This window comes from Aphis gossypii, chromosome 3 (assembly GCF_020184175.1).
Source record: "Aphis gossypii isolate Hap1 chromosome 3, ASM2018417v2, whole genome shotgun sequence".
In the NCBI taxonomy this organism is placed as follows: Eukaryota; Metazoa; Arthropoda; class Insecta; order Hemiptera; family Aphididae; genus Aphis; species Aphis gossypii.
Genome location: NC_065532.1, coordinates 12,639,682 through 12,655,329, shown reverse-complemented (window position 1 = coordinate 12,655,329; position 15,648 = coordinate 12,639,682). Strand labels below are relative to the sequence as shown.

The 15,648-nt window shown below is 30.3% G+C and overlaps 1 protein-coding gene across 4 annotated transcripts in view; it reads right to left on the bottom strand.

Annotated features, from left to right (window-relative positions):
• LOC114123378 (rap guanine nucleotide exchange factor 2) overlaps nt 1-15,648 on the bottom strand; it is a 67,926-nt gene that overhangs the window by 10,907 nt on the left and 41,371 nt on the right. For 2 of the 4 annotated variants that reach the window (XR_003592347.2, XM_027986327.2), the window contains exons 1-2: nt 12,462-13,801; nt 5,999-6,074 (exon numbers count right to left, since the gene is read on the bottom strand). Coding sequence is in view for 3 of the 4 variants with exons in the window: in XM_027986327.2 (XP_027842128.2) it covers nt 5,999-6,074; nt 12,462-13,786 (1,401 nt within the window). In the remaining variant the exon portion in view is untranslated. Of the gene's footprint in view, nt 1-5,998; nt 6,075-12,461; nt 13,802-15,648 lie in introns of those variants that run through there. The other 2 variants (XM_027986337.2, XM_050203326.1) reach the window with 1 other exon arrangement.

Sequence of the window (15,648 nt, the reverse complement as noted above, 5' to 3'; positions counted from 1 at the left end):
TAACGATTACGAACGAGTACTCTCAACACAATATGATGACGTGATGTGCATTATATACATATACTTCGTAAGTTGTAAAATATATATTTTTAATAATAATTGTAAAAGGTCGCCCAGTAAAATTACCTGGAGGATTGGAAATGACAATTACTATAGGACTCCCAACATACAAAATATATTATTATATAATATGTATTATTGTATAAATAACAATGTATAGTAAGTATGTAATATACTGCTAAAAAAAATGTGTGGGCATCAACTAGGCCTTTTTCATGTATTGATATAGGTAATAACCCTAATATTAAAAAATTTCTTGTCCTACTTGTAATATTTGAGATCATGGATTTTCAATATTAGCTTGATTATTAGTTCAAACAAGATAAACATATAATTTTTTATTTGGTAAGGTTCCTGATACTTGAAACTATCGCACGATTAGTCCTAAATTATGAGTCTTGTATAAACTTAAATATATCATTGGGCATTTAACTAACTAAAATGTATGAAAATTAAATAAAATGTCTGAAATTTATATAATAGATACTAATTAATAATTAATAGTAGTAGGTATGTAAAATGTGTATATAATAATATATTAATAAATGTTAAAACTTATCACTTATAGGTACTAAATATATATTTTTTTCATCTGAAAAAATGTATATTCATTTGATATTATAAAACATGTAAGCATTCTATTAATAAATTGCTGTCAAATTTTATTTACAAGGATAAGCGTAAAAAACTAAAAAAAAAACTTAAATGAGAACCTCTTCATTAAGCACCACTAAATGTCCCAAGTCATCGCTGTGGTGTTAGCTGCATTACTGTGACATAATAGTAATAAATTATAGTAATATATTATGCGGTATTATTCTATATTATATAATAATATTAAACTATAAATATCGTATTCTGCAGGCGTGTGACACACTCTGGACAGATAAAAAGAAAATAAGAAAATCGCATTGAAAAGAGAAATACAAAAAATAAAGATAAAATATAATATATATATATATTATAAGCAACACCGCATATATAATAATATAAACGAAAATATATAATATACGAAAACTAATAAAAGAATGGAATGAAAACGTAGTCTCTCGTTGTTATAATAATATTTATATTTTTTCCATAATATAAACCCGGAAAACCAACGCGCTATGTGCTAGGGTATATATATATACATTACACTTACACATAATACAATATTATATATGACGTGGTTCAGCCCTGTTGCGCGCCCGCCACTGTTACACATACATACGTCGATAATAATAATAATAATAATAATAATAATGTACAAGGGGGGGAGAAAAACAGGCACACATACTCGGCATCACATATAGCATAAAAGGAGTCAATCATATGCCCCCGTACACACGAGAGGTTTGGAGGGGCCGAAAAACGACGGAGGTGTACCACCGCCTCAATCGCCAAAGAAGCTAGGACGGTGGCAGTGTAGTAAGTATACAAGTGGCGGTGGCAAGTACACGGGTCGACGGGGAAGTATGACGCGGGGTGGAAAGGCGGTGGCGGGTACGATGCGTGGGTGTCCGTCGCTACCGCCGACTGCCGGCGGCGGTGCTTTCGGATCAATATTGCGCTTAACCTTCTCGTTTTTTTCGGTGTTTTCTTTCTCTCATTATTTTTATTTTTTTAAATTTTATGTATTTTGAAGTGGTGAGGTAGGGTGAGGGTTGCAGATACTTTTTGCTTCGACATGACGTTTTAATCTCTTAAAAATTTCTCCTGTCGATGACGACGATATAATTATACAAGTCTCTCAACAGCAGGCTTTTCTCTCTTATTCTGTCACTGTCTCAACTTATAAACTACTTAGGTATACAACACGTTATAACTCTTTATATTTGTGCCGTCCTAAATGACATCAGTTCAATAAACAACGGAGGAAGTAACCGGTTGACTGTCATGAGGTACATCCTCGACAGAAACTTCCCTGTTGCAGGTATAATAGAAAATTATCGTTCCGATAGAGTATACAATATATATTATAATATTACGTAACCCTGAATTATTTTCGTGATTTAATGCGATCAATTTATTTCCTACAGTGTTACACAGTACACACACACACGCACACAATTTATATATTTTACGATTGTCAGGGGCCAGATAGTACTGTTACCGACATAAATATATGTGTATATAATACATATTACACATGTCTTAACTTATTTACATTAAGGTACTCTGGTTAAGTATATCTAATAGTTGTAAACTAAAAAAATATAGTATAAATATAAAAATATATCGGAAAAGCATAGGCACCACTGGAACAAAATTATTATATATTTATTTTATTTTTTTTAGTGGGTAAGTAGATGATGGGGAGAGAAATAGTAGCCCTCGCGTTTTTTCTTCATTAAAAGTATGGGAATTTTCCTTATAGGCTTCACCCCTATAATACTGAGTTAATAAATAGTATAAGTGGCTTATAAGTTTTAATAAAATAACAAATATAAATGTAATATATACCTACATATATATGTATATTAATCAATACATTTAAATTAATTTTACTAATTTTAGTCAAATATTCAATATTCTTAAGTTTTAAACTATATTTCCAATACATAGTCATTGTTTGGTAAATTAACAACATCTTATTCAATATAGAAAAATAGTCTTGCAGTATACTCATTTTGGCAAATATTTTGCTTCATTGAAGAATACATTTTTCGTGATTTATTATCCAATATATCTAATGTAAATATATTAAGGGGGAGGGGGCTAAGCTTACGTGGAAACTATGCGTGGATGTCATATATATATTATTATAATTTAATTTGAGTCAGTGTCTTTTGGTGGGTGGTTGGGTCACCATGTCTTTCTATATATAGTATGTAGCGCTTTGTCGAGAGTAGCTTGCGTTCTTCGGAGAAGTTCGCGTGTTATTATAGCCTTTTTTGTAGAATTTTTTACTTGCACACGTCGTAATATGATATACACACGTTTCAATACAATACACGGAATTATATTACACGTAGGTGGTACATAATATCATAATATAATATGAGGTCGGTGCGCGATAACACTTTATCAAGAATAATGTAATATAGTTAAAGTAATATAGAGAAAGTATAATAATATACGAAAAAAGACGCTTCGTAAGTTACATTATGTTATTATTATTTATTACCACGTAGTGAAGTTTAAGTTTGAGATATTATAACGTTGTAATCATAAAGTACTACACTGAGTATAGTGAGTATCTATTGACCATTGGCAAATATTAGAGTGAAATGTTGACGCATTATACGACGTCATCGACGTATGAGAGGGAAACGTGAACAATTTTTTATTGTCTTTTTATACTAATATAAATTTAACGAGAAATCTAAACAGCTGTGATGCATACAAACGACTGATGTGAAGAATGTGTACTACACGTCTACACTGTTGCTTGATGTCAGTAATAACTAATAACTAATAAGTAATAACATCTACTAATAACAAATATGGCTTCATTGCGTACAATATAAGTACCCGCATGTACGCACGTAAAACTGTACTAATAATAATCACGGAAAGTGGTAAATGGTAATTGATTGAATTTTTAATTAAAATACATAAACTAAATTAAATTCGAAGGAGAAAAGGCCAAGGAATCGGTCATATAGAAACAACATAATATAGCATCGTGTTTTAATAAAATAAAAAAATAAAATGGTGGATGGATTGTTATTTGGATTGAAACGGTATGTTTACACTTTTATTATTTTACATTAAATTGGATACATACATGCGATTTCAATTATTTCATAGGTAGAATTTTTATGAAAATCCATGTATTTTTAAATCATCGATGTGAATATGGAAATTTAATGACAAAGTAAGTTATTTTTCGAGTTCACTTTAAAGTGTATAATATAATATACACACTCATACAATATTCTTGTTTAAAAATACCTAGAGTAAAATTCATTAGAATCTTAAGCCTAATGCAATTATAAGAGTAAAATTAAAATTATGTTTTATGAATTATTTCAATATTGAATACTAAATATTATGACTTGGACTTTCATTTGAACATTTATAAATTTGTAATGGTAGTCAAATTACAATTCACAGTGATCCTGAGTTCAAAATGTGACTTTGGAAATTATTTCTTAGAACAGTAAAACCAAAACAATTAGGTATGTAAAGTGACAATTTTCGAATAAACGAACAAACTAATTTAATTAATAACATATATAAGTATAAATTGAAACAAAATACCCGGTTAAATAATATAAAAATGTTTCAAGTATTGCGTGAATAGGTTCAGCTGAATCACTAGCGAAACAAATAAAATAAAATAAAACAAACTATACCAACCTACTTGAAAAAAAAATACCATGAGTACCTATTGAGGTAAGTTTTTAATTATAAGTATTTAATTAAATTCAGAAATAATTTAATATTTAAACATAGAGATAAACATCATAATTTTAATTTCTATAATAATATTATGTAAGGTGAAATGAATTATTTGAAGAAATTAAAAATACAATATATATATATATATATGATTGTCTTAAAAAGAATACTTAAATATTAATAAAGTCAAAGTTTTTAAGTGTACCTACTGTGTAAATATTGATAAATTTCCACAAACAAAATTTAAATTTCAAAAACCATTACTTTATCCAAAATTGTGATTAAACTTTTAAACTTAAGTTAGAGGAAAGTTCTTATCTTAAAAACTTATAAATTATTTCCGTGATAGTAATTAGTATAGACAAGAATAAATTTTAATTTTTTAAACACGACAAAGTTTGATATTAAATTTAGATAAATTAATAATCCGTTAACTTTAAGTATATGTTTGTATTATAATATATTCAAATATTCTTATATACGCTATACTGTTTTAATACTGTTTAAAAAAGGCAAAATAAAAATTATTCTAGGATACAGGAATGCCATGTACCTATGTTTTTATGAAATAAAATATAGTATAATACCAATACCTACTACGAATTTATATTTTTTATTTATATGAATTTGAGTCTTTATTACAAAATGTATACTTCCCACAAAGTCGTAAAAATTCTACGATTCGATTGTTATTTATATTATATTTTAATATATATCTAATAGAATTAATAATTAGTCCAAGAATAAAAAATGTATATATTATATAACATTCAATATTGTATATGTAAATAGTACATAAAATGTAATAAAATAAAATAATTATTTTTAAGTTATAAGACTCCTAACTGAGTATTAAGATAACTAATAATTTTTAAATCATACATAAAAAAGGAGAAGTAGGTAACCACTCTGAAATACAATAGTGTTAAATGTATATTGAATCCATCGATAACTCATTTTATACGTAAAATGATTCTGAGTGAAAACAGTCTGTCAGCCTATACTACAAAGTATAATTTATGATATATATTTATATTGCTATCATAGCAATTATGTAGTAATTTATGTTTTACTATTAGTTCTACGGTATAATTACTAAACAGGCTAAAAATTAATTTAAATATTTTTAATTTTCATTATGTATAATAAAATACTACAGATACTATAGAATAATATTTTTGAATAACAAAATTACTTAAATCATTATTCATTGTTTAAATATTTATTTTTGTCTACATTTTAATTTTTAACATAGATACTTACTGTACGCAGATATATGTGCAAAATAACTAAAAAAAAAAAAAAAAATACAGACAAACGTGAGCGTTTGTATGTTTTGATATAGATGAGTATACGCGTTTATAAATCATTATTCGATAAAAATACCATTTTTGTTTAATCACACTGATTAAAGCTAATGGTTTGGCTTGCGGTGTAATATATTTTTATACACTTAACTCTGTACGCAATTAGAACGAAATGAGTATATCTACTAACCACCAACGCCATTAATAATAATATGATATAGGTTATTTCGGCAATCATAAAAAATGGATAAAAAACATAGAGGTCGATGATGACTAATAATAATGAAAAAAACATTACTTACCACCAGCATCTCTGATGGTTCCAACACGAAACATTCGTTGGGACGTCTAGCGTTGCTTCCGGTTCGTTTTCCAAAACTGTAACATAAAATATCACAATATTAAAAAAATGAGTTTACAAAATTTGATATACTTAAAAAGGACACAACATATGATGAGGACACAACATAATAACGAATGCATATTAATAATTGTTCCTTGATTAAAGCATATATTGTAGTATAATATTATTAAATTTTACGCGAGCAATATACGTACATTATATAATAAATAATAGCAATATATATATTATAAGGTGAATTAAAAATGATGTATTTAGAATTTTGACAAAACAGCCTCCTCACATATGCTATTATATACTCGTTAGAAACCGAGTCATATAATATACGCACATTATATATGTGCATATACGATAAACCTAAAATTCAAAAGCGTAAAAGAATGGGACAGAGCTAAATCGCACATGTCGTAGGTTACGAGCACCCAATTCGACGGGGATTTCAACTCAATTATGTATATATATATATACACACACACGTACGTCGGCACCGGTGGTGAGAGAGATTGAACGAGTGTGGTGGTCTTGTGTGTGTTAGGGATTGAAATGCAACACGGTCATGCTGCTAACTTTTCGGGTCACGGGTAAAAGGATCGACCCTCTCTACACCCCAAAGATAGTCAGCCTCTCTCTCAATAGGTATACAAAATGTAACAAAACTAATAGACCAAAAAAAAAAATATATGTAATTTACTATGTTATAACTTTTGTTCCTTATACAATATATAAATGTATAAAATTAAAAGTAATCATAATTACACATTTTTTTTAAACTGATTAGAATAAAAATTTATACATAATAGTTGGTTAATAACATCTGTCATGTTTTATCTGTTATGCGTGTTGTATATACATAATATATAAAATTATAAAATAATTTGTAAGATATTTTAAATTATAAATAAAAAATATATAAATTGTAAGTGTGTAACATAGCAAAAATCAAGTAGAATCGACTATACACTGAATAATTATGGTTTTAAAAATTAACAATAGAAAAATTCAAACATGGCTAATATGTTTTATTTAATTATAAACAATCAATGTTAACTATATTGACTTACAAGTATAAGTGATATAACTGAATTTCGTAGTATAAATTATCAGAAAATAAATAAATATTAAAATTCAAAATAAGTCAGTTTAATCAATACATTTAAACAATTGCCTTATAATTTAGAAAATAATTTAATATGCGCTTAAACAAATTAAAAAAAAATATTATATATAACTACTAATAAAGTTTATTATAATATAATAGTATATTAGTATAATACTTCAATTCTCTGTATTATTAGTTATTACTTATTACTTATTAGTGTTATTAACACTTAAAACAATGAATTTTAACTGTTGTAAAATATTTTAAATGTTAAAGTTAAACATACATTATACCAGGTGATTCATCAAGAATTATTGTCCTCCCTTTTATCATTTGATAATGTAAAATGTTTTTATTGTTTTTATTCATATTCTGATTTCTGAGATTTATATATAAAAGACAAATAGAATATATTTTTAAATACTTTTATTGAGTTTTATTACTTAATTTTTTTACCGTTTAAGAATTATCCTGTTGCAAAACAAAGATCATTTTTTTAATTGTGAACAGTTTTTTTACAATGAAAATTGCTAAGCAAAATATGTATTATGAGCTCTGATTCATCTAAATCAAATAATAATAATAATAATAAAAATTAATATCAATATTTCTATCATTTTTCAATTATCATAGCACCCACATCTTCTAAGAAATGGAATTTATATTATTATAGGCTATTATTCTAAGATAATATGTTTAATAACTCGCTGAAATATCGAGTAAGAAAACAAAAAATTGTTTAATAAAATTATTAACTTAATAATTCACACTAAGAAGGGGGTTCTCATATTTTAAAGAAAAAAGTTACCTACCATGCTCTTAAAAATAATGTATTTGAAAATAAGAATTCGAATGAATGCATATAATTAAGGGAAAACTGGGCATTAGCGGCGAGCTTGCAAGTGAATCACCATGTCTATTTCACACAAACGGATAATCTTTTTTCTTCTGCGTATATTCCGCGGTACATGCAGAGAATAGATCGAAATTAGTAGTATCCTGAAATACATTTATTATGTAAATAGCGGCCTATTTATTATTTTGTTTTATATTTTTTTTCTCACGTTTACTTAACACCGACACAATATGTGTCTTCGGCATAGTTAATGCATACATGTCTTATTACTTATTATCCGATGCGGTTTTTTTAAGTAATAAGAAACGAGATATTTTTCGATTTGTGCGAAACGTCACATCATGAAAATGCCAATCATGTAAATAATAGGCTAGTTTTAAATTGACGACAATTAAACATACGAGAGTGGTTTCCGAGCCGCGAAACTCATACATTCAACTATAATAACAATTGGGATGAAACTTGCAGTTCTTGAATACACATATAATATAAATGCGTATGTGTGTAGTATAAATGTGCTATGGGGTGTTGTTTGGTCGATATTGAAGGCAACGATTTTATTTCACGCATGTGACACGATTCATTAATCAACAGTCATTTGTATAAATGATTATATATATATATATTATATAAGCGCCCTTATACAAAATTGTATATATAGATATAAGCAATATAGAAAAAAAAGAAAAAAACGTATAACTACGTGACACGTGTTGAAAAACGCACACGAATAAAAATGAAAAACAAACTGCGATGTATAGACTTAATGAAATAATCTATACATTTATAAATTATAAATGCGTGAGTAACAATCGTGCAACAATAGCTATCGATTATACGATATGCATGCAGTATACGACCGACATTTATAATTATTTTACGTAGTATATTATATACTTATATTATTAAAATATATCATGCAGTCCGGCAAAACAGATATTTTCAAAAAAAATATTAGAAAATAGACAAAGGGATTTTTTATATAATCGTGTGAGATTCCTTGCCAGTTTAAACGGTTTATCATTTATTTGATCAAAACTATTTTGTTCAGATAATATATTAAAATGTTAAATTGTAATTTAACTTTGATGTTCAAATAGTTAAAAAAGTGTAACACTTTTTATCTGAAAAGGAATATTGCAATAATCTTAATTAGTGATCCAGAATATTTCCTAATGTATATTACTTATTATAGTATTTATTTATTTTTTAAAATTTACTATTTAGTAACACTAAATTAATATTATTATCTCATAATTTTAACAAATATTATCATAACTAATGTCTAATTACTATGGATAATAAATTATATATACGTCCAATAAAAAGTTAAGTAAATATATAGGTGTTAACAAACATGATTGATATTGTTGATATTTGACAATAACAACAGGTCTTTAATATTCAATAACAATAAAGGGGTGTTCAAAACTCATTGTATTGAGAGTATTGAGAGTAGTTCGTGTTTTTCAAAAATTAAATATGTTTAGCCTAGGTATATCGTTATGGTAATGTGATGGTGTGACATATTGGCATGGTATATTAAATGTACGGCGAGTTATAAAACTGAGCCTCGATTTAGCAAGCCCCAGGCGACACCGATTGTCAAGACAATTATTAAGAATAATAATTTGAAGCTCGTCGTCATCGTTTTTATATACAATAAATAAACTATTTTATTTGTTTAACTGTATTTATAAATACATTACTTACAAGATATGAGTAAACTAACCCATAAGTAAGAAAATATTTCAAATTATAAAAAATATGAATAATACATATTTACCACATACTTATATTACTTATAATATGGAAATTGTATAGTGTAAATGACATATGTCTGTTACTCATAAACATTTTTAGAAATAGATCACTCGTCACAAGAAGTAATGAAAATTTGATAGTTACATTTTACACAAGATTATGCTAAACTGCTATATAGTATGGTGGTAAAATGTATTTTAAAGTATTTTAAGTACCTAGATATCTTAAGCTAATACAAGTATAGGGTTCATGGGAGGGAAGACACAAATAAATGCGTGAATGTTTATTTGACATGAATTGTAAGTTTTATATAAACTCAACTTCATCAATGCAAGAGAGTGTCGGCATAATCATAACATCTAATATTTAATTTTAGATTGTTACTTTCATTATATGATGATAAGATGCACTTAATAATTTTACTTTAAGTAATAATATTTACGCTTTCGATGTACTAAACACCTTTGACTTAGGTGCACGAAAACATTAGTATAGTTCCTTTCCTTTTAGTGTTTCATAATCATTAATCTTGTAAACTAAAGGTTACTTCTCTGAAGTATACATTAACTTTTAATCACAGATATTACGAGTTATATTGCAGTTACAGCTAACACGCAATAGACAGTACTATACTACAACTATACTATTATAATTTATATTACAAGTTGATAAATGATATAATAAGTATGGTTTAAATCTCAGAAATCTTCTTAATGATTAAATCGTTGATATAAGATCTAAAAAGTTTTATTTTCATACGGAAATACTTAAAAATATTTAGTTGTATTATTTACATTCGTATTTCATAACAAATAATATAGTTTGACAGATGAATTATTTTATAGTTGTAGGCAATAATAATACATAACAACAAATTGACACTATAAAAAATAGGTTCAGAAAAAATTACTAAATAATAAATGAAAATAATGGAATATGTATAAACCAAGAGATTGCAAAATAATTGATAACAATGTTTCCGTTTATAGATATCGAGTTTATTATAATTTGTAACTCATTGCTTTAATAAAGTGTGTCAATCAAATAAAAATATTGATATGCTTTTGTTTTTGTAAAAGTAAAACGATTCAAATCATCAATATTGAATAATATTATTGTTTTGTTTTGAAAAATCATTATATATTTTATGCACACAATTGAATTGAATTAAAAAAATCAAATCTACGGTACAGGTAACTCATCGGCGTTCTATATTTTTCACCCAAAACGAGAAATAAAAGGTACTAATATTGTTTTGTGTACTTAAACAAACAAACACCGTGAAAACACTTAACGAGTGACAATGTAAAATTAATAACTGTCATACAAATACTACCGACGTTTCCCATAACCGAATAACTATAAGGAACGATTGTGCATGTATTGAGGTCGGACCTATACATTTTTTCCATTTATACTGTCAAAATATTTTCCTAATACCGTCATTATAATATTATGTACCTAAGCGGTTATTATACTTTATTCACGTTAAATTGGAACTGAAACTTACACGATACAACCCAATATACGTGGACACGTAGTTTATATTTTATTAAAATCCTATTAACATTTATAGTGTAATATTCGCTCAATATATCCAAATGGGGTGGATAGAAGGCGAGCTCCGAATAACGAAACACTTGTGAAATTTTTAAGGACGCCATTATTTTATTATTCGAAATACGGTGGACATTTTTTAAACAGGTCAGCCAAACAAAAATATTATAAAATCTAGATCAAAATAATATATATAAAGCAAATAATATTGTTTGCTGTCATGTGTGTTATTATATTTTAGATAAAAAAAGAAACCACGCACTTCGCTAGCGAAATAATATATAATATAATTTATATTTAAATTATACTTTAAAAAATGTATTATAGTAATAACTAATTAAAATCATAAAAAATATAAAGATTATATTTATTTATTGGTATTTATTAAACACAAGTGGATGATTGATGTTAATCGATAGCACAAACATATCAATAACCAGATCAGAGTTAAACACAACATTTCAGGTTTTTAGTTTTATTTAAATCAAACTTCTAGTGCGAAAATAATAGGTAAATTATGCAATATTTGATGAGTATTATATGTGATGTGAAATGTTAGCGAGTAAACATTCGATATGAAAAAACCGCAAGTTATCATCAGTGGCGGCATTAGCATTATTTATCCGCTTCAATACACACATATAAACACATATACCTACAGTAAGACCTTTACTATTAGTTATTTTATTACTCGTCTCTTGCCCGCAATAACAGTATTTTTTAAAAAAATGTTAAAACTTATACGCATATAATATTCTTTTATTAATTTGACGGTTTATAGAGGAGGAAACACAGAATATAATATAGACACTATTATGTATGACAAAGCCGATATATCTATGTGTATTACTATAATATGATATAAATTATATCTTTCGATGATCGAAAATTAAATTATCTCTAATCCGTTATTCACGGTTTAGCATAGAAACACCTGTACGGTTAAAAGTGCACGAGATGCGCCCTATATATTATCTATGTGACTATGTATTATTATATTTTGGTCAATGGTCACACGTGGTCACTCGTTGACTCCAAAATAAATATAAATAAATAATATCTCTCGAGTTGTGTGTCAACGAGCTGACTGCTCAGCCACAAGAGGTTTTACGCGAGTTATTTACTGACCAAAACGAGTATCGACGATGCGGAGATAAATCGACAGCCAGATACGACGATTTCTCCGTCACCGAATCGGCGCGGATCGCCTTGATTCTGGGCACGGTATCTTGGCACACTATCGGCGTGTCGCCCACCATTATGGCGAACGGAATTTTCGAAGAACCAGTGGAATCTGACCCCACGCCGCCACCACTATTAGCTGCCGCCGTTAACTGTTGTTGGTTGTGATGGGGATGAGGTGGAGGTGTTTTCGGCCTTCTGGCCGACCGACGAGGCGAGTTCGTCAGGCTGTTTCCACCACCGATTCCTCCTACTGCGGCACCCTGTTGCCGGCGGTCGTACACCAACAACAGGTTCGGGCTCGAGTTTTGTTTTTTCGCGGGACATCCGGGGCCGGTCTGCTGAGGCGATTTTGGCGTAGAGCCGTCGTCGTCGGTAGCGGCGGTAGAAGAGGACGCTGAGACGCAAGTAGAAAACGCGCCGCCGAGGACTGGCGAGCTCTCGGCACCTCGCGGCGTTTTGGGTAACACGGATTGCGCGAATCGGGCACAAGCGCTCTTAGACTCCCGCTGCAGATTGACCAAGGTCTGCAGATACGGCAGGTTGTTAGTGGACGACGACGACGACGATGCCGGAGAGGTCGTGCCCGCGGACCCGGCAGCGTTGGACTTGCGTTCGCGGCTGTTGTGAAACGAATTCCACCGGCGGATGGGTTCCAGAAAGTACTGTCGGGACTTGCGGGATGCGGGCCGCGACAGTTCGGGACTGGATTCGTTTTTCAATATGCCGTTTTTGCATTTCGACGACGACGACGACGACGATGACGGTCTTCGCTTGTCGGCGGCTGTCCCCGGCAATCGCTGTTGCAGCAGCAGCAATTGTCGTTGGTCGTCGATACGCTTCTCAAGCTGCTTGGAATGTTTTTTCATCGTCGTCGTCGTCGTCGGCACCGGCGTCCAGCAGCAGCATGTGAGGTGCGAGTTCGCAGACGACGATCGCGGAGCGCGAATGACCCAAACCCGGACGCGGACCGATGCGGACGCCACGCACGATTCACCACTGTCGGTACGACGGTGGCACTGCGCGCACCGGCCGCCGAATATCATCCCTGGCGACGCGGTGCGCGAGTGGTGGTGGCGGTGGTATATGCGGCGGGCATGCTCACGCCAGATGGCACGTAGTGCGTCGGTGCCGGTGCGGGCAGGGTCGTACCCGCCGCTGCGTCGTCCACCCACGCCAACGCCACAAAAGTTAGGTATTCGCCGTTTCCCGTTTCTCTCGCTCGCTCTCTCGGAGAATTTCGGCGTGCGCCTACCCCCGCCGTGCCTCATGACCTACCGCCGAATACATATTATCATCGCATATGATTATATATATGTATAGAAAAACATTAGCGCTCGGCGAAAGCACATAATATTAATATATTATTATTATTCAATTTATCTATTTATTTTATTGTTCGTTCCCCATTTTTTCCTTTAATGAAGAATTTATTCAAATTTCTTACAATTTTTGGAATTTGTTAGTATAGATAGGTATACACTTGAGGCGAAAATGTTTATGCACTTTAAGAAGTGCCCTAAGGCAATTCAAAATTCGTTGTTTTTTCAAATGAGGATACAATATAATAATTTTTAGTAACAATTGTTAATCAGGCTAATTTTTTAAGCATTTTGATGTATCTAAATCAAAATTCAGACAAGTATTTTTTTTTTTTTATTGAATTTTGTATATGAATTTGAATACATTTATATTGTGAGATTGAGCGTGTTCGATGAAGATTCAGTATGATGTAGAATCGGCAAGCGTATAGAAATGTGTACACAGATGAACATTCCATCGAAGAAACGGGGCAGGTAAACAGAGAGCTTAATAATAAGAATATATGAACATCGAAAATAAAGTGACTGAGTGAATTCGTTTAAAAAATTCGGACGAGATGCTCGTATTATAAGTCGGGCGACGTACGAGAACTGTGTTGCAGCGATACGAATCGATTACAGCACATCATATCGTCGTGCCGCACGATGTGAGCCGTGACGAGGAATTCGCGAGAAACACCGCGACACTGAGTTTAACGCGCGCGCGACAATTTCACCGGCAACACATCGCATCGTAACGGCTAACAATAACAATATTATAAAACTATAAAAATACAATATTATTATAACGGAATTACAATAATACAATACGAACTGAGAGCAAAAATCGTACGTGATCTAGTAGGGATTTAGGGTTTTTAAATATTACAGCGCGCGTCTGATTTATGAAGGGAGTATGACCCCTTCCCCCCGGTCGAAAAATTTTCGGGGCAATTTTATTGTGTTTGCATCTGCCAACCGGTACATATACACAATACATTTATATACATAGATATATATGTAATATATGGAACAGACCATCATCCCAGTCAACCCATTGAAACCGATAGGGATTTTACGATTATATGCCGCCATGTAAACGAGATATTTCAGATCGTTGTTATCGCCTGGAATCCAGATCGTAAACGCAAAATACTGAAACACTCTTTACACTATATAGTAATATTATACAGGGCGATACACCAAGCGCACGTTCGCCCCATTTTTTCCTTTTATGATGGTAAATTTATTGAAGTTCTAATTTTATAGTATACTTTAGTATCGGATTTTCAAAAATACTTGAATTTGTTAATACATTTTAAAGAGTGTCTAATGCAAAAAATAACTAATAAAAAACAATATTCTCCCAAACAAGAACGACCTTTTTTTCGGTGAATTATGCAGATATTTTTTAAAAAAAAATGTATTTAAATCAAATTTTAAACGAATAGTTATAAACAAGTATTTAACTTTGAGAATTATAGGGGTAATTGGTAATCATTATTTAACTTTGGAAGATTTGGAAGCAATAATGATGCTTTGAACATAATAACACCCTATACTATTTACTTGATCAATATTAATCTACCGACGTTTTACAATTTGTGTAAATTATCTAGGTATAAAAATAATTTAAATGTGATAGGTAGCACGCTTGTCGAATCATCCTGTATAACTGAACGAATATTTAGCATTTCGATTTTCCTATCGTCGCCTATATATAAATTACCGTTACCGAGTAATATTTTCGTATAATAATAAAATAATATTTATTATATTCCGTATTGTAGTGAAAGCCGCGATGGCAGTGACCAGTGCCCACAAAACTATAT